The sequence below is a fragment of the Somniosus microcephalus genome, chromosome 7, assembly GCF_052327205.1.
Source record: "Somniosus microcephalus isolate GS21.2 chromosome 7, FLI_Smic_1.0, whole genome shotgun sequence".
In the NCBI taxonomy this organism is placed as follows: Eukaryota; Metazoa; Chordata; class Chondrichthyes; order Squaliformes; family Somniosidae; genus Somniosus; species Somniosus microcephalus.
The window spans coordinates 4,132,401-4,156,187 of record NC_140993.1 but is presented as its reverse complement, the minus strand read 5'-3'; the positions used below and the strand labels follow the sequence as shown (position 1 = coordinate 4,156,187).

Below are 23,787 nucleotides of genomic sequence, written 5' to 3'. Positions count from 1 at the left end.
TTTCCACAGACACTGACTCTCACTGGGGCAAGTGTTCCACAGGCACTGACTCTCACTGGGGTGCAGTTCCACAGGCACTGACTCTCACTGGGGTAAATTTCCACAGACACTGATTCTCACTGCGGTACAGTTCCACACACACTGACTCTCACTGTGGTACAGTTCCAGAGATGCTGACTCTCACTGGGGTACAGTTCCACAGACACTGACTCTCACTGGGGTACCGTTCCACAGACACTTACTCTCACTGGGGTACCGTTCCACAGACACTGTCTCTCACTGGGGTATAGTTGCACAGACACTGACTCTCACTGAGGTACAGTTCCACACACACTGACTCTCACTGTGGTACAGTTCCAGAGATGCTGACTCTCACTGGGGTACAGTTACACAGACACTGACACTCACTGGGGTACCGTTCCACAGACACTTACTCTCACTGGGGTACAGTTCCACAGACTCTGACTGTCAATGGGGTGCAGTTCCACAAACACTGACGCTCACTGGGGCACAGTTCCACAGACACTGACTCTCACTGGGGTACAGTTCCACAGACTCTGACTGTCAATGGGGTACAGTTCCGCAGAAAATGACTCTCACTGGGGTACAGTTCCACAGACACTGTCTCACACTGGGGTTCAGTACCACAGACACTGACTCACACTGGGGTGCAGTTCCACAGACACTGACTCTCACTGGGGTACAGTTCCACAGACACTGACTCTCACTGGGGTACAGTTCCACAGACACTGACTCTCACTGGGGTACATTTCCACAGACACTGTCTCTCACTGGGGTACAGTTCCACAGACACTGACTCTCACTGGTGTACAGTTCCACTGACACTGACTCTCACTGGGGTACAGTTCCACAGACACTGTCTCTCACTGGGGTACAGTTCCACTGACACTGACTCTCACTGGGGTACAGTTCCACTGACAGTGACTCTCACTGAGGTACATTACCACGGGCACTGTCTCTCACTGGGGGTACAGCTCCACAGACAGTGACTCTCACTGGGGTACAGTTCCACAGACACTGTCTCTCACTGGGGTACAGTTCCACTGACACTGACTCTCACTGGGGTACAGTTCCACTGCCACTGACTCTCACTGGGGTCCATTACCACAGGCACTGACTCTCACTGGGGTACAGTTCAACAGACACTGTCTCTCACTGGGGTACAGTTCCACTGACACTGACTCTCACTGGGGTACAGTTCCACTGACACTGACTCTCACTGGCGTACAGTTCCACAGACACTGACTCACACTGCGGTACAGTTCCACAGACACTGACTCTCACTGGGGTACAGTTCCACAGACACTGACTCTCACTGGGGTACAGTTCCACTGACACTGACTCTCACTGGGGTACAGTTCCACTGACACTCACTGGGGTACAGTTCCACAGGCACTGACTCTCACTGGGGTACATTTCCACAGACACTGACTCTCACTGGGGCAAGTGTTCCACAGGCACTGACTCTCACTGGGGTGCAGTTCCACAGGCACTGACTCTCACTGGTGTAAATTTCCACAGACACTGATTCTCACTGCGGTACAGTTCCACACACACTGACTCTCACTGTGGTACAGTTCCAGAGATGCTGACTCTCACTGGGGTACAGTTCCACAGACACTGACTCTCACTGGGGTACCGTTCCACAGACACTTACTCTCACTGGGGTACCGTTCCACAGACACTGTCTCTCACTGGGGTATAGTTGCACAGACACTGACTCTCACTGGGGTACAGTTCCACAGACGCTGACCCTCACTGGGGTACATTTCCACAGACACTGACTCTCACTGGGGTACAGTTGCACAGACACTGACTCTCACTGGGGTAACGTTGCAAAGACACTGACTCTCACTGGGGTAAGTGTTCCACAGACACTGATTCTCACTGCGGTACAGTTCCACACACACTGACTCTCACTGTGGTACAGTTCCAGAGATGCTGACTCTCACTGGGGTACAGTTACACAGACACTGACTCTCACTGGGGTACCGTTCCACAGACACTTACTCTCACTGGGGTACAGTTCCACAGACTCTGACTGTCAATGGGGTACAGTTCCACAGACATTGACGCTCACTGGGGCACAGTTCCACAGACACTGACTCTCACTGGGGTACAGTTCCACAGACTCTGACTGTCAATGGGGTACAGTTCCGCAGAAAATGACTCTCACTGGGGTACAGTTCCACAGACACTGTCTCACACTGGGGTACAGTTCCACAGACACTGACTCTCACTGGGGTACAGTTCCACAGACACTGACTCTCACTGGGGTACAGTTCCACAGACACTGACTCTCACTGGGGTACAGTTCCACAGACACTGACTCTCACTGCGGTACAGTTCCACAAACACTGGCTCTCACTGGGGTACAGTTCCACAGACACTGACTCTCACTGGGGTACAGTTCCACAGACACTGACCCTCACTGGGGTAGAGTTCCACAGACACTGACTCTCACTGGGGTACAATTCCACAGACACTGACTCTCACTGGGGTACAGTTCCACAGACACTGACTCTCACTGGGGTACAGTTCCACAGACACTGACTCACACTGGGGTACAGTTCCACAGACACTGACTCTCACTGGGGTACAATTCCACAGACACTGACTCTCACTGGGGTACAGTTCCACAGACACTGACTATCACTGGGGTACATTTCCACAGACAGTGACTCTCACTGCGGTACACTTGCACAGACAATGACTCTCACTGGGGTACAGTTCCACAGACACTGACTCTCACTGGGGTACAGTACCACAGGCACTGACTCACACTGGTGTACAATTCCACAGACACTGACTCGCACTGGGGTACAGTTCCACAGACACTGACTCTCACTGGGGTACAGTTCCACAGACACTGACTCTCACTGGGGCACAGTTCCACAGACTCTGACTCTCAATAAGGGACAGTTCCACAGTCACTGACTCTCACTGGGGTACAGTTCCACAGACACTGACTCACACTGGGGTACAGTTCCACAGACACTGACTCTCACTGGGGTACAGTTCCACAGGCACTGACTCTCACTGGGGTACATTTCCACAGACAGTGACTCTCACTGGGGCAAGTGTTCCACAGGCACTGACTCTCACTGGGGTAAATTTCCACAGACACTGATTCTCACTGCGGTACACTTCCACACACACTGACTCTCACTGTGGTACAGTTCCAGAGATGCTGACTCTCACTGGGGTACAGTTCCACAGACACTGACTCTCACTGGGGTACCGTTCCACAGACACTTACTCTCACTGGGGTACCGTTCCACAGACACTGTCTCTCACTGGGGTACATTTCCACAGACACTGACTCTCACTGGGGTATGTGTTCCACAGACACTGACTCTCACTGGGGTACAGTTCCACAGGCACTGACTCTCACTGGGGTACAGTTCCACAGACACTGACTCTCACTGGGGTACAGCTCCACAGACACTGACTCTCACTGGGGTACAGTTCCACAGACACTGACTCTCACTGGGGTACAGTTCCACAGACACTGACTCTCACTGGGGTACAGTTCCACAGACACTGACTCTCACTGGGGTACAGTACCACAGACACTGACTCACACTGCGGTGCGGTTCCACAGACACTGACACTCACTGGGGTACAGTTCCACAGGCACTGACTCTCACTGGGGTACAGTTCCACAGACACTGACTCTCACTGGGGTACAGTACCACAGACACTGACTCACACTGGGGTGCAGTTCCACAGACACTGACTCTCACTGTGGTACAGTTCCACAGACACTGACTCTCACTGGGGTACAGTTCCACAGGCACTGTCTCTCACTGGGGTACAGTTCCACAGGCAATGACTCTCACTGGGGTACAGTTCCACAGACACTGACTCTCACTAGGGTACAGTACCACAGACACTGACTCTCACTGGTGTACAGTACCACAGACACTGACTCTCACTGGGGTACAGTTCCACAGACACTGACTCTCACTGGGATACAGTTCCACAGACACTGACTCTCACTGGGGTGCAGTTCCACAGCCACTGACTCTCACTGGGGTGCATTTCCACAGACACTGACTCTGACTGGCGCACAGTTCCACAGACAATGACTCTCACTGGGGTACAGTCCAAAGACACTGACTCTCACTGGGGTACAGTTCCACAGACACTGACTCTCACTGGGGTACAGTCCCACAGACACAGATTCTCAATGGGGTACGGATTCCACAGACACTGATTCTCACTGGGGTACAGTTCCACAGACACTGACTGTCACTGCGGTACAGTTCCACAGACACTGATATTCACTGGGGTACAGTTCCACAGACACTGACTCTCACTGGGGTACAGTTCCACAGACATTGACTCTCACTGGGGTACAGTTCCACAGACACTGACTCTCAGTGGGGTACTGGTTCTACAGACACTGTCTCTCACTGTGGGTACAGCTCCACAGACAGTGACTCTCACTGGGGTACATTTCCAAAGACACTGACTGTCACTGGGGTACAGTTCCACAGACACTGACTCTCACTGGGGTACAGTTACATAGGCACATACACTCACTGGGGTACAGCTCCACAGACACTGACTCTCACTGGGGTACAGTTCCACAGACACTGACTCTCACTGGGGTACAGTTCCACAGACACTGACTCTCACTGGGGTACATTACCACAGGCACTGAATCTCACTGGGGTACAGTTCCACAGACACTGGCCCTCACTTCGGTACGGGTTCCAGTGACATTGACTCTCACTGGTGTACATTTCCACAGACACTGACTCTCACTGGGGTACTGTTCCACAGACACTGACTCTCACTGGGGTACAGTTCTACAGACACTGACTCTCACTGGGGTACAGTTCCACAGACACTGATTCTCACTTGGGTAAAGTTCCACAGATTCAAATTCTCACTGGTGTACAGTTCCACAGACACTGACTCTCACTGGGGTACAGTTCCACAGACACTGACTCTCACTGGGGTACAGTTCCACAGACACAGACTCTCACTGGGGTACAGTTCCACAGACACTGGCTCTCACTGGGGTACATTTCCACAGACACTGACTCTCACTGGGGTACAGTTCCACAGACACTGACTCTCGCTGGTGTACAGTTCCACAGACACTGACTCTCAATGGGGTACAGTTCCACAGTCAATGATTCTCACTGGGGTACAGTTCCACAGAAACTGACTCTCACTGGGGTACAGTTCCACAGACACTGACTCTCACTGGGGTACTGTTCCACAGACACTGACTCTCACTGGGGTAAGTGTTCCACAGACAGTGACTCTCACTGGGGTACAGTTCCACAGACACTGGCCTTCACTTCGGTACGGGTTCCATTGACATTGACTCTCACTGGTGTACATTTCCAAAGACACTGACTCTCACTGGGGTACATTTCCACATGCACTGACTCTCACTGGGGTACAGTTCCACAGACAATGACTCTCACTGGGGCACTGGCTCTCACTGGGGTACAGTCCCACAGACACTGACTCTCACTGGGGTACGGGTTCCACAGACACTGATTCTCACTGGGGTACAGTTCCACAGACACTGACTCTCACTGGGGTACAGTTCCACAGACACTGACTCTCACTGGGGTACTGTTCCACAGACACTGACTCTCACTGGGGTACAGTTCCACAGACACTGACTCTCACTGGGGTACAGTACCACAGACACTGACTCACACTGGGGTGCAGTTCCACAGACACTGACTCTCACTGTGGTACAGTTCCACAGACACTGACTCTCACTGGGGTACAGTTCCACAGGCACTGTCTCTCACTGGGGTACAGTTCCACAGGCAATGACTCTCACTGGGGTACAGTTCCACAGACACTGACTCTCACTAGGGTACAGTACCACAGACACTGACTCTCACTGGTGTACAGTACCACAGACACTGACTCTCACTGGGGTACAGTTCCACAGACACTGACTCTCACTGGGATACAGTTCCACAGACACTGACTCTCACTGGGGTGCAGTTCCACAGCCACTGACTCTCACTGGGGTGCATTTCCACAGACACTGACTCTGACTGGCGCACAGTTCCACAGACAATGACTCTCACTGGGGTACAGTCCAAAGACACTGACTCTCACTGGGGTACAGTTCCACAGACACTGACTCTCACTGGGGTACAGTCCCACAGACACAGATTCTCAATGGGGTACGGATTCCACAGACACTGATTCTCACTGGGGTACAGTTCCACAGACACTGACTGTCACTGCGGTACAGTTCCACAGACACTGATATTCACTGGGGTACAGTTCCACAGACACTGACTCTCACTGGGGTACAGTTCCACAGACATTGACTCTCACTGGGGTACAGTTCCACAGACACTGACTCTCAGTGGGGTACTGGTTCTACAGACACTGTCTCTCACTGTGGGTACAGCTCCACAGACAGTGACTCTCACTGGGGTACATTTCCAAAGACACTGACTGTCACTGGGGTACAGTTCCACAGACACTGACTCTCACTGGGGTACAGTTACATAGGCACATACACTCACTGGGGTACAGCTCCACAGACACTGACTCTCACTGGGGTACAGTTCCACAGACACTGACTCTCACTGGGGTACAGTTCCACAGACACTGACTCTCACTGGGGTACATTACCACAGGCACTGAATCTCACTGGGGTACAGTTCCACAGACACTGGCCCTCACTTCGGTACGGGTTCCAGTGACATTGACTCTCACTGGTGTACATTTCCACAGACACTGACTCTCACTGGGGTACTGTTCCACAGACACTGACTCTCACTGGGGTACAGTTCTACAGACACTGACTCTCACTGGGGTACAGTTCCACAGACACTGATTCTCACTTGGGTAAAGTTCCACAGATTCAAATTCTCACTGGTGTACAGTTCCACAGACACTGACTCTCACTGGGGTACAGTTCCACAGACACTGACTCTCACTGGGGTACAGTTCCACAGACACAGACTCTCACTGGGGTACAGTTCCACAGACACTGGCTCTCACTGGGGTACATTTCCACAGACACTGACTCTCACTGGGGTACAGTTCCACAGACACTGACTCTCGCTGGTGTACAGTTCCACAGACACTGACTCTCAATGGGGTACAGTTCCACAGTCAATGATTCTCACTGGGGTACAGTTCCACAGAAACTGACTCTCACTGGGGTACAGTTCCACAGACACTGACTCTCACTGGGGTACTGTTCCACAGACACTGACTCTCACTGGGGTAAGTGTTCCACAGACAGTGACTCTCACTGGGGTACAGTTCCACAGACACTGGCCTTCACTTCGGTACGGGTTCCATTGACATTGACTCTCACTGGTGTACATTTCCAAAGACACTGACTCTCACTGGGGTACATTTCCACATGCACTGACTCTCACTGGGGTACAGTTCCACAGACAATGACTCTCACTGGGGCACTGGCTCTCACTGGGGTACAGTCCCACAGACACTGACTCTCACTGGGGTACGGGTTCCACAGACACTGATTCTCACTGGGGTACAGTTCCACAGACACTGACTCTCACTGGGGTACAGTTCCACAGACACTGACTCTCACTGGGGTACTGTTCCACAGACACTGACTCTCACTGGGGTAAGTGTTCCACAGACACTGACTCTCACTGGGGTACGTGTTCCACAGACACTGACTCTCACTGGGGTACAGTTCCACAGGCACAGACACTCACTGGGGTACAGTTCCACAGACACTATCTCTCTCTGGGGTACAGTTCCACAGGCACCGACTCTCACTGTGGTAAATTTCCACAGACACTGATTCTCACTGGGGTACAGTTCCACAGATTTGAACGCTCACTGGTGTACAGTTCCACAGACACTGACTCTCACTGGGGTACAGTTCCACACACACTGACTCTCACTGTGGTACAGTTCCAGAGACGCTGACTCTCACTGGGGTATGTGTTCCACTGACACTGACTCTCACTGGGGTGCAGTTCCACAGACATTGTCTCTCACTGGGGTACAGTTGCACAGACACTGACTCTCACTGGGGTGCAGTTCCACAGACACTGACTCTCACTGGGGTACAGTTCCACAGACACTGACTCTCACTGGGGTAGGGGTTCCACAGACACTGACTCTCACTGCGGTACATTTCCACAGACACTGACTCTCACTGTGGTGCAGTTGCACAGACACTGACTCTCACTGTGGTACAGTTCCACAGACACTGACTCTCACTGGGGTACAGTTCCACAGACACTGACTCTCACTGGGGTACAGTTCCACGGACTCTGACTCTCAATGGCGTACAGTTCCATAGTCACTGATTCTCACTGTGGTACAGTTCCACAGACACTGACTCTCACTGGGGTACAATTCCACAGACACTGACTCTCACTGGGGTACAGTTCCACAGACACTGACTCACACTGGGGTACTGTTCCACAGACACAGACTCTCACTGGGGTACAGTTCCACAGACACTGACTCTCACTGTGGTACAGTTTCACAGACACTGACTCTCATTGGGGTACAGTTCCACAGGCACTGACACTCACTGGGGTACAGTTCCACAGACACTGACTCTCACTGGGGTACAGTTCCACAGACACTGACTCTCACTGGGGTACAGTTCCACAGACACTGACTCTCAATTCACAATTCACAATTCAAATCGCTTTATTGGCATGATAAGGTACATCTTATGTTGCCAAAGCATCAAAATACATTTATGGTTGAACACATAAACGCGGTTCTATTCATACAGTTTATAAATATACATTCGCCTTGTTTGTATATATTCTTGTCTTAGTTTACTGGTTGTCCCTCTGTTCATGGCAAGCTGTAACATAGTGTGCCGCCTGTGTTACACAACTTCTCTCCTCCCCCAGTAGGAAAGGGAGTTTTTGGTTGTCATTCAGATTTCTGAATTCAGGGCATATTTGGGAGAATTTTTGGTAGAAATTCTCCCTGATGTCCTGATATTTTCCACAAGCTGTGAGGAAGTGTATCTCTGTCTCCACCACTCCCTGACTGCAGTGAGAGCATATCCTGTCTTCTCTTGGCAGCCTGGTTTGCCTGTGTCTGCCTTTTTCGATCGCTAGGCTATGTTCGCTAAGTCTGTACCTTGTCAAGGTTCTTCTCAGTTTGTTATCCTTTACCATGGTCAGGTAATCAGCTATGTTGTATTGTCTGTTTAGGGCCAAGTAGCAATTGAGTTTGCTTTGGGTTTTTGTTGTTTCTGCCCAATATGTCAGATATTTTTCCTTTTGCTTAGCGACGATTGTGTTGGGTCGAATTCTTTGTGTTACCCTGTCACTGTCCTGGGACTGGTTATTGTTAGTGTTGTTAGTAGTTACTTCACTGAGTCCCAGGACTAGTTGACTGAGGGAATTTTTCTTTATGGTCAGCTCTTGGCATTTCAGGGCGTCGTAGTGATAGCATTGGGGGTTGCTCATTTGTAGGTGATTCCAAAATTTGGTGGCTCTTTTTTGGATAGTGATTATTAATGGATATTGGCCTAGTTCCGCCCTGCATGCATTGTTTACTGTTTTCCTTTGAGTCCGGAGGATACTTTTACAGAATTCTGCATGTAGGATCTCAATTGGGTGTTTGTCCCATTTTGCAAATTCTTGTTGTGTTAGCGGTCCCCATACCTCACTGCCATAGAGTGCAATTGGTTCAATTACTGATTTGAAAATTTTGAGCCAAATGCTAATTGGGATTTCTATTTGGATTGATTTTTTGATGGCATAGAAAGCCCTTCTTGCTTTCTCTTTCAGTTCATTCACAGCCAGTTTGAAGTTTCCCGTAGAACTGATTTTTAAGCCCAAGTATGTGTAGTGAGTGGTTTGTTCAATTTTGGTTGTTCCTACTGTGAAATTTATTTTGGGTCCCTGATGTTTGGATCTTTGCTGGAACACAAGGACTTTGGTTTTTTGGGGATTTATTGTCAGGGCCCAAGTCTGGCAGTATGACTCCAGCAGGTCCAGGTTCTGCTGTAGACCCTCCTTAGTTGGTGACAGCAGAACCAGGTCGTCTGCATAGAGGAGGAATTTAACCTTGGATTCATATAGGGTGAGGCCAGGTGCTGTAGATTGTTCAAGTAGTTTTGCCAATCCATTAATGTAAATATTAAAGAGTGTCGGTGAGATTGGCGAGCCCTGCGTCACCCCCCGCCCCTGTGGGAAGTATTTTGTTTGTTTGTCTCCAATTTTAACTGCACATTTATTGTTTGTATACATTGATTTAATTACATCATATGTTTTCCCTCCTACCCCGCTTTCGATAAGTTTCAGGAATAACCCGTCATGCCAGATGGAGTCGAAAGCCTTCTGGAAATCTACAAAGCATGCGTAGATTTTGCTTTTGTTATGGTGAACGTGTTTGTCAATTAGGGTCTGTAGGGTGAAGATATGATCGGATGTTCTATAGTTTGGCAGGAGTCCAATTTGGCTTTTACTCAAGACATTGTGTTCCTCAAGGAAGTTTATAAGTCTTTTGTTTATGATGCTACAGAATACCTTCCCCAGGTTACTGTTTACACAGATGCCTTGATAGTTGTTTGGGTCGATTTTGTCCCCACTTTTGTATATGGGTGTTATGAGTCCTTTGTTCCAGATGTCAGGGAAATAACCGACACTCAGAACCAAGTTGAAGAGTTTTAGGATAGCCAGTTTCATTTTGTCATCTGTGTGTTTAATCATCTCGTTTAGTATGCCGTCTGTCCCGCAAGCTTTTCCTGGTCGCAGGTCCTTGAGTTTTTCAAGAAGTTCTTTTTCTGTTATTATGGCGTCTAGCGGGTTTTGGTTATCTTTTATGGCCAATTCAAGCTTTTCCAGTTTTTTGCGTATTTGGTGTTGCTCTGGTCTTAGTGTGTTTTTCTGGTATAATTTTTCAAAGTGGTTTACCCATGTGTCCCCATTTTGAATGGACAAATCGTCGTGTTGTTTTTTGTGTAGTGTTTTCAAGTTGTCCCAGAAACAATTGGAATCAATGGATTCCTCCATGGAGCTGAGTGTATTCTTAATAAATTGCTCTTTTTTGGTTCTGAGTGTGTTTCTGTATTGTGTTAGTGTCTGACAATAAGTAAGGCGTAATTCCTCGTTTTCTGGATGTCTGTGTTTCTGGTTTGATATTTTTCTAAGTTTTTTCCTCATGTTATGGCAATCATGGTCAAACCATTTTTCATAGTTTTTTGTTTTGGGTTTGTTCTTGCGAGCTTTCAAGTTTGCATTTGTTGCCAAATTATCAAAAATATTGTTTAGTTTACTAACTGCCCGGTTTACGCCTTCTTTATTGTGAGTGTATATGTTATCCAGTAAGGTGTCTAAGAGAGCTTGAGTTGATGCATTGCTAATTGTTTTCTGGTATTTTTCTGTGTCATTTTTGGCCCATCTGTACGATTTTTTGGTGTTGTACAGTTTACTGGGTTGTGTTTCTATGTTGTTTGTTTCTGTCTTTTTGAGAAACATAGTAATTTGACTGTGATCTGACAGTGTTGTTTGTGGTTTGACTGTGAATGCTCTGAAAGAGGATGGGTCCAAGTCTGTAATCATATAGTCTACTGTGCTGCAGCCAAGAGGTGAGCAATAGGTCGATCTTCCTAGGAGGTCTCCTATGAACCTACCATTGACAATGTACAGACCCAGGTTTCGACAGAGCTGTAGTAGTTGTTTTCCGTTGGTATTTGACTGCCTGTCGCAGTTATGCCTGTATGGAAGGGAAGGGATGTCAAAGTGGTTATTCCCGAATACGTAATTGTTTCCCTGATTATTGGTGAAGTCTGGTTCTTCGCCCGTTCTTGAATTGAGGTCCCCACAGATCAACACGTTCCCCTGGGCCTGGTATTGGATAATTTCCCCCTCCATGTTGGAGAAGGTGTCCTCTTTAAAGTACGGGGAATCGATTGGAGGGATATAAAGTGCGCAAATGTAAACATCTTGGGTGTTTGAGATAATCTCCCTCTCAAGTTTGAGCCACATGTGGTTTTCGCCCTTTTTTATAAATTTGATGTAATTCTTAAGTTCTGTTTTAAACCAGATCAGTATGCCTCTGGAGTCTCTGCCTTGGGTACTGCACTGGGGTACTGTTCCACAGACACTGACTCTCACTGGGGTACTGTTCCACACACACTGACTCCCACTGGGGTACAGTTCCACAGACACTGACTCTCACTGGGGTACAGTTCCACAGAAACTGACTCTCACTGGGGTACAGTTCCACAGACACTGACTCTCACTGGGGTACAGTTCCACAGACACTGACTCTCACTGGGGTACAGTTCCACAGACACTGACTCTCACTGGGGTACAGTTCCACAGACACTGACTCTCACTGGGGTACAGTTCCACAGGCACTGACTCTCACTGGGGTACAGTTCCACAGACACTGACTCTCACTGGGGTACAGTTCCACAGAAACTGACTCTCACTGGGGTACAGTTCCACAGACACTGACTCTCACTGGGGTACAGTTCCACAGAAACTGACTCTCACTGGGGTACAGTTCGACAGACACTGACTCTCACTGGGGTACAGTTCCACAGACACTGACTCTCGCTGGGGTACAGTTCGACAGACACTGACTCTCACTGGGGTACAGTTCCACAGACACTGACTCTTACTGGGGTACAGTTCCACAGACACTGACTCTCACTGGGGTACAGTTCGACAGACACTGACTCTTACTGGGGTACAGTTCCACAGACACTGACTCTTACTGGGGTACAGTACCACAGACACTGACTCTCACTGGGGTACAGTTCCACAGACACTGACTCTCACTGGGGTACAGTTCCACAGGCACTGACTCTCACTGGGGCACAGTTCCACAGGCACTGACTCTCACTGGGGTACAGTTCCACAGACACTGACTCTCACTGGGGTTCAGTTCCACAGACACTGACTCTCACTGGGGTACAGTTCCACAGACACTGACTCTCACTGGGGTACAGTTCCACAGGCACTGACTCTCACTGGGGTACAGTTCCACAGACACTGACTCTCACTGGGGTTCAGTTCCACAGACACTGACTCTCACTGGGGTACAGTTCCACAGCCACTGACTCTCACTGGGGTACAGTTCCACAGACACTGACTCTCACTGGGGTACAGGCTCTCACTGGTTCACGGGTTCACCACCACCTTCTCAAGACTGTTAGGAATGGGCAATAATCCTTGGCCTCGCCGACGACATCCACATCCCAAGAATGAATTAAATAAAAGTCTTGTTGATAGAAGGGGAGGATTGGGAAGATAATATTCCTGGCTACAAGGTATTGTGGAAGGATAGAAAGGAGTGGAGATGGCATTTTTGATCAAAGAAACTGTTAGTGCACTGGAGAGAAATTTGGGTTCAAAGAATTAAGGAACAATAGAGGAACTATTACGCTGCTGGGTGTAAACTCGGCCGCTGAAAGAAATGCTTACATTTATATAGCACCTTTCACGACCACCGGACGTCCCAAAGCGCTTTACAGCCAATGAAGTACTTTTTGAAGTGTCGGCACTGTTGTAGTGTAAGAAGCGGAGACACTCAATGTTTTCAAGGGGAGACTGGATAGGCATTTGAGGGAAATAAACTTGCAGGGCTCCGGGGATAGAGTGGGGGAATGGGACTGACTGGATTGCTCCACAGAGAGCCGGCACGGACTCGATGGGCCGAATGGCCTCCTTCTGTGCCGTTATGACTCTATGACGTGGCAGCCAATTAGTGCACAGAAAGCTCCCACAAACAGCAATGTGATAATGACCAGATAATCTGTTTTAGTGATGTTGGTTGAGGGATAAATATTGGCCCCAGGACACCGGGGAGAACTCCCCTGCTCTTCTTCGAAATAGTGCCGTGGGATCTTTTATGTCCACCTGAGAGAGCAGGCGGGGCCTCGGTTTAACGTCTCATCTGATAGACGGCACCTCCGACAGTGCAGCACTCCCTCAGCACTGCACTGGGAGAGTCAGCCTAGCTTTTTGTGCTCAAGTCTCTGGAGTGGGACTTGAACCCACCACCTTCTGACTCCGAGGCCAGGGTGCTGCCCACTGAGCCCCGGCTGATTATGATAGGAGATAGAGGAACAAATCTGCAGACAAATTGCAGAAAGATGCAAGAACTTTAGAGTGATGATAATGGGGGACTTCAATGACCCTGATATAGACTGGGATAGCAACAGTGTAAAGGGCAGAGAGGGGGAGGAATTCCTGAAATGTGTTGAAGAGAACTTTGGTGTGTTTCCAGCCCAATGAAGAAGGAAGCAGTGCTGGGTCGGGCTGTGGGGAATGAAGCGGAGCGTGACTCAGTGGGGGAGCATGTGTGCTGTGAGATTCTGTTCTCTGATAACTTTAAAGGGATTGAGAACTTCTTTCTGTGGGTAAGCTAGACTGAGGAAGGAGTCTAGAATCAGTGCAAGTTCATCAGCCAACAGCAGGAATCACTGTCTCACTGAACCTGGCTGCTGAACGATGAGCTGTGATGTGTAATGAGTCTGAGGTGTGACCCATAGATATGATGCCGCCAAGGTGTGACAAGAGAAGGCCTTCGGTCCATCGAGTCTATATATCCATGATATCGTAGTCCAGTGGTCCTGCTCCTGGACTAGCAATCCAGAGATCGTAAGTTCAAATCCCACCAGGAAATGAACATGAAAACTGCAGGACTGTCGTAAAAGCCCAACTGGGTCACTAATGTCCTTGAGGGAAGGGAACCTGCCGCCCCTACCCGGTCTGGGCTACACGTGACTCCAGTCCCACACCACGTGATGGGGCAATTAATGCTGCCATGCTACTGTCACCCACACTCCAAGAATGATTCTAAAAAACCCGTGATCAATTTCTAATAACCCAGAATTCCATTGGTCGACAGGAACCTATCAAGTTCCTTCCTGAAGCCCATTCCGGTTTCTCAAATCCCCCCCACAGCGCCCCCCCCCCGCCCCCGCGGTGCCGTTAATCTGTTCCTCATAGTGCCCACCCTTTTAGTAAAACACTTCCTCTTACATAAGAACATAAGAACATAAGAAGTAGGAGCAGGAGTAGGCCATACGGCCCCTCGGACCTGCTCCACCATTCAATAGGATCATGGCTGATCCGAACCTAGACTCACGTCCACTTCCCTGCCCTCTCCCCGTAACCCCTTATTCCCTTATCAGCTAGGAAACTGTCTATCTCCGTTTTAAATTTATTTAATGTTGCAGCTTCCACAGCTCTCTGAGGTAATAATAATAATAATAATTCAACTTTATTGTCATTGCACAAGTACATGAACAACAAAATGTGACCTTGCCAGCTCCCATGAGTCCAGTATAAATAACATTAAACGTAAATAGCACCGTCCCGGGAGAAGCAAAGCCGCTGCACCTGTGTGCGCTGCCATTCCATTTCCACCATTCCTCCTGTCTGACAATCTTCAGCCCAACGCCCAGGCCTGCTCACCAGCCGCCCCTCCTTCTGACCCCTCCTCGGGGCTCCTTCCGTGACCTTCTGCACCTGATCTTCCTTGATGGTCACCCCTCCAGGTACTAACCAGACCTGGCTCTAGCTTAGCTTCACAAGCCTTGACCAGTGACCCTGTCCCTCGTCCCAGGTAGTAAATTCCATAGATTTACTACCCTCTGAGTGAAGAAGTTTCTCCTCATCTCAGTTTTGAAAGAGCAGCCCCTTATTCTAAGATTATGCCCCCTAGTTCTAGTCTCACCCATCAGTGGAAACATCCTCACCGCATCCACCCGATCAAGCCCCCTCACAATCTTATATGTTTTGATAAGATCGCCTCTCATTCTTCTGAATTCCAATGAGTAGAGGCCCAACCTACTCAACCTTTCCTCATAAGTCAACCCCCTCATCTCCGGAATCAACCGAGTGAACCTTCTCTGAACTGCCTCGAGAGCAAGTATATCTTTTCTTAAATATGGAAACCAAAACTGTATGCAGTATTCCAGGTGTGGCCTCACCAGTACCCTGTATAACTGCAGCAAGACTTCCCTGCTTTTATACTCCATCCCACTCGCAATAAAAGCCAAGATTCCATTGGCCTTCCTGATCACCTGCTGTACCTGCATACTAACTTTTTGTGTTTCATGCACCAGGACCCCCAGATCCCTTTGTACTGTAGCACTTTGCAGTTTCTCTCCATTTAGATAATAACTTGCTCTTTGATTTTTTCTGCCAAAGTGCACAACCTCACACTTTCCAACATTATATTCCATCTGCCAAATTTTTGCCCACTCACTTAGCCTGTCTATGTCCTTTTGCAGGTTTTTTATGTCCTCCTCACTCACTGCTTTCCTTCCCATCTTTGTATCGTCGGCAAACTTGGATACTTTGCACTCGGTCCCTTCCTCCAAATCGTTAATATAGATTGTATCTTCTTGCATTTCCTATTTTCTTTTCTTATCCTTAATTTGTAAATATAACCCTTAAGGGGTGATTTTCGACAAACACTTTAAGCCCTAAAGAGCCTCTGTGGTGGCCAAGATGGGGTCTTAAGCTGTAACACTGGTTTAGCCCGCGTTTAGCGCAAAACGCCACCTTGGTAAAGGAGTTGATGATGAACAGCCGCCTAGAGACTCGTTAAGGGGCTGATTTTTTTATTTCTTTATGGGATGTGGGCGTCACTGGCAAAGCTGGCATTTATTGCCCATCCCTAATTACCCCTACGAGAAGGTGGTGGTGAGCCGCCTTGAACCGCTGCAGTCCGTGTGGTGAAGGTGCTCCCACAGTGCTGTTAGGGAGGGAGTTCCAGGATTTTGACCCAGCGACGATTAAGGATCAGCGATATATTTCCAAGTCAGGATGGTGTGTGACTTGGAGGGGAACTTGGAGGTGGTGGTGTTCCCATGCACCTGCTGCCCTTGTCCTTCTAGGTGGAAGAGGTCGCGGGTTTGGGAGGTGCTGCCAAAGAAGCCTTGGCGAGTTGCTGCAGTGCATCTTGTAGATGGTACACACTGCAGGCACGGTGCTCCGGTGGTGGAGGGAGTGGATGTCTTTCTCTGTACCTCAGTAACTGAATATCCTTCTCTGTACCCCCTCCAAAAACTGAATATCCTTTTCGAAATAAATGTGGTCTTACCAGAGCCAGATGCTGTTTTAAAGTTACCTCTCTGGATTTATATCTTATATCCATTGCCATGAATCCCAACATTCTATTTTCTTTAACAGCCTGGGAACATTGTGCTGATGGTTTTAGTGACCAGTCCACTAAAGCCCCAAGATCTCTCTCCTGCTCCCACACCTCCAGTACTTACCCATTTAGCACATCATTCACATGAACCCTCCCTCTGCCAGATCTCACAACCATATATTTCTCTGTGTTAAACTGTATCTGCCATTTCTCTGCCCACAGATCGAGCTTGGCCCGATCTTTTAACATTTGTGCCCATCAATATTTATCATTTGCTCCCAGTTTGCTATCTCATGCAAATTTGGACACAATTCCTTCCTCTAAATCATTTATAAAAATTATAAACAACTTGCGGCGTCCACTGGTAGCTGGCTGCTCACCAGATACCTGCCCATGCACCAATACCCATTGGGCTAGAAATTCAGTGGGCTTTGCGCCCAGTTACCGCCCAAATAGGGTTTCTGCGTCAGTGTAAGAGGGTGCGCTGATATTCAGCGCTGCGGTAATGGCGGCGGTAGCCGGTAGCGCTGCGCCGACACCGATGACATCATCGGTGTGCGCAGTGCCCCGGTTCCGCCCCGCTTCCGGCCCAAACCCCATATTTAGTTGCGGCCGCCTCTTCTGCAGCGGCCGCAAATAGCGATTGAAAAACGGGGCCGTACTGCTGCGCTACTGGGGCGCTTTAAGGTGGAGGTGCGGCCGGCCGCTTTTTCGGCGGCCGCCTGCCCGCACCTCCTTCCCCGGCCTCCTCCACCCCCCGCCCCCCCGCGGCATTGCCGGCTGCTTTCCGCGAGCCCGGCACTTCTCCGTGGTGCCGGGCTCATTTGCCGGCACAATCCAGCGGCGATCTCGCTGTTGCAGGCACCTCCCCCTTAAGAGAAGGAGGAGGCCTGCAGTACCGCAGCCTGCCGCTCCGCAGCGGGTGGCGCAGCGGCGCCTACAGCGCAGAAATTCAGTTTCAGCGCCCCAAGCGGGGGCGGGCACACCCTGGAATAGCGCCCGGTTCCGACTTGGGGCGCAAAAGCCGAATATCTGACGGGCGCACCTGGCTCCGCACGCAGCGCTAACTTTTGGGCGTTAGCCTGCTGGCGGGCCTTAACTGAATTTCTAGGCCATTGTGTCTACCACCCACATTTATCAATCCACTTTAATACATTCCCATCTATCCCCTGGGCTTGCACCTTATGCAGGAGCCTATTATGTGGGACAGTGTTAAATAACTTCAGAAATCCAGGTAGCTAACATCCCCAGTTTCTCCTCTATCTACGAGGTCAATCATCCCCTTGCAGAAATTCAATAAATTAGCCAAGCATGACCTCCCACTGCTAAAACCATGCTGACTGCCTCAGATTAACTCACGCCCCTCAAGATGACCCATTATATTATCCCTCATAATACTCTCATAAGAACATAAGAATATAAGATAGGAACAGGAATAAGCCACTTGGCCCCTCGAGCCTGCTCCACCATTCAATAAGATCATGGCTGATCTTGGGCTCAAAGCCACTTCCTTGCCTGCTCCCCATAACTCTTCACTCCCTTATCTTTCAAACGCTTTCCCAACAGTGGAATTAAGGCTTACAGGTCTATAATTTGATGGTTCATCCCTCGCCTCTTCTTTGAAGGTGGAAGTTTTGTATTTGCTATTTTCCAGTCCCCTGGGATCTGGCCCGAGTCCAGTGAACTGAACAATACCCACTGGAGGACAGGCAGTTCTTTGACCCAATTCCCTGGGATGAATCAAGTTCTGATTTCTGACGTGTTGCCTGTGGTGCTCTGGGCACAAGCTGGGTGGAAGACTCTTAATAATCCAGCTGTGATATCCAGCTATGGTGTTCTTTCAACAGCACTGATCTGTTTAACAGGGTCATTGTGATTTCTGAGCCTTGGTGTTGTTACAGTCGGGGTTCTGAGTCTCCACATTTCTTCCCCTGCAGGTGGAGATATGAACGGCGTAGTGAGGATCCAGTGGGCCTGGCTTTGGACTGCGATGGTGTGTTGTGCAGCCAGTTTCCAACATCCTGAGAGCACCGATCGATACCGGTTCAAGGCGTCCGTGTTTGCTGACCTCAGCCCTACAGAGATGCAAGCGGTGAGGACCTTCCTCACGTCCCAGAGAAACCTCAACCTGTCGGCCGCAAAAACACAAACACTCGACAAAAATTACATCTTCCTCATCGAGCTTCAGATCCCCAAGAAACGGCACGTCCTGAATTTCCTCAACGGGTTGAACTGTGCTCCGAAACGCAACGCCAAGGTGATCATCTTCTTCGGCGCCGAACAAATGCCCAATGTCACCGAATACATTGTAGGGCCATTGCCAGTGCCCAAGTATTACCATCCCATAACACTGAACAGCAACCGGCCCATAAAGTTCACCTCCCGACCAACGACCTTTGTGGAGTACACGCTCATTCATGAGAAGCTAGCCGAGGTCACCCAGGTCGCGAGCCAACTGCTGAAGGAGTCCAGCGGATTCTGGTACCACAATTGCACCAACCGCTGTCTGACCTTTGCTGATATTGCGCCCAGGGGTCAGAGGTCCGGGGACAGGAAGTCATGGTTCATACTGCAACGAGCTGTGGAAGGCGCTTTCCTTCATCCAATCGGCTTTGAGATCCTGCTGAACCACAAGGCTCTGGACCCCAGGCATTGGGCGGTGGAGAAGGTTTGGTACAATGGACAATTCTTCGACAGTGTGGAAGAGCTGGTGGAGAAGTACGACAGGGGGCTGGTGGCTAAGATCAAGCTGCCTGAATTCAGTAGTGAGGACGTGTTCTCCACCTACATTCCCAGAGGCCATTTCAAAACCCCCACCGACATTCCTGGTCCCAAGCACTGGCAGCCGCAGGGGAAGAGGTACACGGTAAATGGAAATTCTGTCGTCTACGCGGGGTGGAGTTTCGCCTTCAGAATGCGATCTTCCGCCGGGATCCAACTTTTCGACGTCAGGTTCAATGACGAGCCAATCGCATACGAGATCAGTCTTCAGGAAGCCGTTGCGTTCTACGCTGGCCACAGCCCCGCGGCAATGCAGACCAAGTACATCGACACCGCTTGGGGGATGGGCGTGATGGACTATGAACTGGCGAAAGGAATCGACTGCCCAGAGTTCGCCACCTACAGAGATGTGTATCATTTCCTGGACACAGACCAGCCTGTCCGCTACAAGAATGCTTTGTGTGTATTCGAATACTCCACCGCAGTCCCACTCAGGAGACATTTCAACAGCAACTTCAAAGGAGGCTACAACTTCTATGGAGGTCTAGACAGCCATGTGCTTGTGATCAGGACCACCTCCACCGTCTATAACTATGACTATCTCTGGGACTTCATCTTCTACCAGAATGGGGTGATCGAGGTTAAAGTCCATGCCACTGGCTACATACACGCAACCTTCTTCACACCTGAGGGTGCAAACTACGGGAACAAAGTCTATGGCCATGTCCTGGGCAATCTCCACACTCACCTCGTCCATTATAAAGTGGATCTGGATGTGGCAGGTGGGTCATCCTGAGCTGGTTCCACAGTTAGAAGGACAGCCATACAGGAAGGAGATAAAGGATTGAGTCCTGGGCACAGGAGGCAAAGGTCGGACTCTTCCCTAATGTCACTCTGCTTTTGAGCTTTTTTACTCTTCGCTAATTGTCTCCCGTACCCCTTAACTCATACCCTCTCCTTCCCTTTCCCCTTTCCCTTTCCTTCCTGCACCCCACCCCTTCCTTTCTCTCCCTCCCCTTCCTCCTCCACCCCGCCCTTTACCTCAAACTTCAGTCAATCAGCCGATTCCAGTAACCTTCAAATTTCCTCACTTCCCTATTATTCCTCCAGCCTCCACCCTTTTCCCTCCCCCTCCCTCCCTCCCCCCCCTCCCATTCCTGCCCTCCCGCTCCTGTTCGTTTCCCAGCTCTATACCTCCCCTTATCCCCGCTTCACTCCACTCCCCTCCTGGTCCCCTCTCCCCTCCCTCTTCTCTACCTCCATCTCCCTCCCTCCCCTCACCTCGCCCCTCCTTCCCCTCCCTCTGCTCTCCCTCCCCCCTCTCCTCGCCCCTCCTTCCCCTCCCTCTGCTCTCCCTCCCTCCCCTCACCTCGCCCCTCCTTCCCCTCCCTCTGCTCTCCCTCCCCCCTCTCCTCACCCCTCCTTCCCCTCCCTCTGCCCTCCCTCCCCCCTCTCCTCGCCCCTCCTTCCCCTCCCTCTGCCCTCCCTCCCCCCCTCTCCTGCCCCTCCTTCCCCTCCCTCTGCTCTCCCTCCCCCCTCATCTCGCCCCTCCTTCCCCTCCCTCTGCCCTCCCTCCCCCCCTCTCCTCACCCCTCCTTCCTCTCCCTCTGCTCTCCCTCCCTCCCCGCACCTCGCCCCTCCTTCCCCTCCCTCTGCCCTCCCTCCCCCCCTCACCTCGCCCCTCCTTCCCCTCCCTCTGCCCTCCCTCCCCCCCTCTCCTCGCCCCTCCTTCCCCTCCCTCTGCCCTCCCTCCCCCCTCTCCTCGCCCCTCCTTCCCCTCCCTCTTCTCTCCCTCCCCCCCTCACCTCGCCCCTCCTTCCCCTCCCTCTGCCCTCCCTCCCTCCCCTCACCTCGCCCCTCCTTCCCCTCCCTCTGCCCTCCCTCACCTCGCCCCTCCTTCCCCTCCCTCTGCCCTCCCTCCCTCCCCCCCTCACCTCGCCCCTCCTTCCCCTCCCTCTGCCCTCCCTCCCCCCTCTCCTCACCCCTCCTTCCCCTCCCTCTTCTCTCCCTCCCCCCTCTCCTCGCCCCTCCTTCCCCTCCCTCTGCCCTCCCTCCCCCCCTCTCCTCGCCCCTCCTTCCCCTCCCTCTGCTCTCCCTCCCCCCCTCACCTCGCCCCTCCTTCCCCTCCCTCTGCCCTCCCTCCCCCCCTCTCCTCGCCCCTCCTTCCCCTCACCTCGCCCCTCCCTCCCCTCACCTCGCCCCTCCTTCCCCTCCCTCTGCCCTCCCTCCCCCCCTCTCCTCACCCTCCTTCCCCTCCCTCTTCTCTCCCTCCCCCCCTCACCTCGCCCCTCCTTCCCGTCCCTCTGCCCTCCCTCCCCCCTCTCCTCGCCCCTCCTTCCCCTCCCTCTGCCCTCCCTCCCCCCTCCTCGCCCCTCGATGTCTGTCTATTTTCTCCTGTTTACCTTCCACTAAGAAGCAGATGGGAGGAGCTAAGCGTGTCCACAGCGAGACGATGAACATTAGCACCGCCGGTGCATGGCGTGGGGGGCTGGGGACAATGGTTTTCAGTGAGCTGTGGTGAAGAGGGTTTGTTTCGGATATTCCACCACAGAAGGCCCTGCTAGCAGAGCATGTTATAAATTGAGGGGCAGCACGATGGATAAAAGTTTGACGGATGGGTCTGTTAATGGGGAGGGGGGGGCGAGGTCAGTGACTGTGGATGAAAATGATCCCCCGCAGTCCCATATTCCCAATCCATTGGGACGGGTCAAAGTCAGGTGACATATCCATCAGGTTAGAATCAAACTTGAAGGAACTTTGCTTCTTTTGACCGCTGGCCCGGTAGGTTAACATTGACCCCATTGAGCCCAAAGAGTTCCTCCTGCTCTCTGTCCTAAATCTCTTACATTTAATCTTATATCCATGTCCCCTCGTTCTAGACTGCTGGAAACAGTCTGGGGGAAAAATTCCTCCCCTTAGCGCCTCCCATTAGTGCCAGCAGATGGTGCTAGTGGGGTGCTACAGCAGTGTCGCCGGGGTGAGGCAAATCCAGCGCTGCACACCAAATCCGGCCGGCTGCCCCCGCCCTCCCATAGTGCCGCCGGTAAGAGCTATCATCGGTAACGTCGACACTAGGTGGTTGGTGACGTCAGTGGGTGTGCAACGCTCACTGAGCGCCCGATCTGCTAAATTGATTGTTATCGCCTGCCTTAGCGCCTGGAGTAAACACCGACAGGGAGAGCTGGCGTGAAGCATCAGGAAGCCGGCTCCAGGGACTTTATTTAAAGGGATTATCAGTAATGACTCGCAGCTGTCAGGTTAGTGCAGTTTCAATGGTTTCTTGTCAGTTTCACATAGTCCAACAGTTTCATTCAGTAATTTCAAGGTTCTTTTGTATCAGGAGTGTTGTGGCAACTAAAAAGTAGCTACATTTATTCTTCAAGGAATCAAACTGCCACACTTGGTTACGTTAATGGGGGCTGTACTGACAGTCGACCACGCTCTCCAGGATTTACAGCGGGAAGAGCGGAGGCAGCGAGAAAGACAGGAACATGTGGCCAGAGGGAGGAGGAGGGCCATCGAGGCCTTACCCTCTGAGGGTCTTCCTCGAGCACTTTTCCTACCTTCAATTAAGTGAGGAGCAGTGTATTAGAAGGCTTTGCTTTACCAAGGAGGTGGTCACAAAACTCTGCCACCTCTTGCAGCCAAACCTCCAACCTCTGACCAGGGCGACCACGGCTCTCTCAGTGGCCCTCAAGGTCACCGTGGCCCTCCATTTCTTCGACAGTGGTTCCTTCCAGTCTGCAACAGGAGACATAGCTAACATCTCACAGTTTGCCATCCATCACTGCATTCGGGAGGTCACAGAGGCTCTCTACAGCCGGAGAAGGGACTACATTGGCTTCCCCAGTACCAGAGAGAAGCAGGACGAGTGTGCATGTGGCTTTGCCAGGATAGCAGGATTCCCCATGGTGCAGGGCACCATTGACTGCACCTACGTGGCTTTGCAGGCAC

The 23,787-nt window shown here is 51.0% G+C and overlaps 1 protein-coding gene across 2 annotated transcripts in view; it reads left to right on the top strand.

Annotated features, from left to right (window-relative positions):
- The window catches only part of aoc1 (amine oxidase copper containing 1), a 131,652-nt gene that overhangs the window by 88,048 nt on the left and 19,817 nt on the right, over positions 1–23,787 (top strand). For both annotated transcript variants that reach the window (XM_085992160.1, XM_085992161.1), the window contains exon 2: positions 19,050–20,615. In XM_085992160.1, the coding sequence (XP_085848286.1) occupies positions 19,058–20,615 (1,558 nt within the window). In that variant the 5' untranslated portion in view covers positions 19,050–19,057. The remainder of the gene's footprint in view (positions 1–19,049; positions 20,616–23,787) is intronic.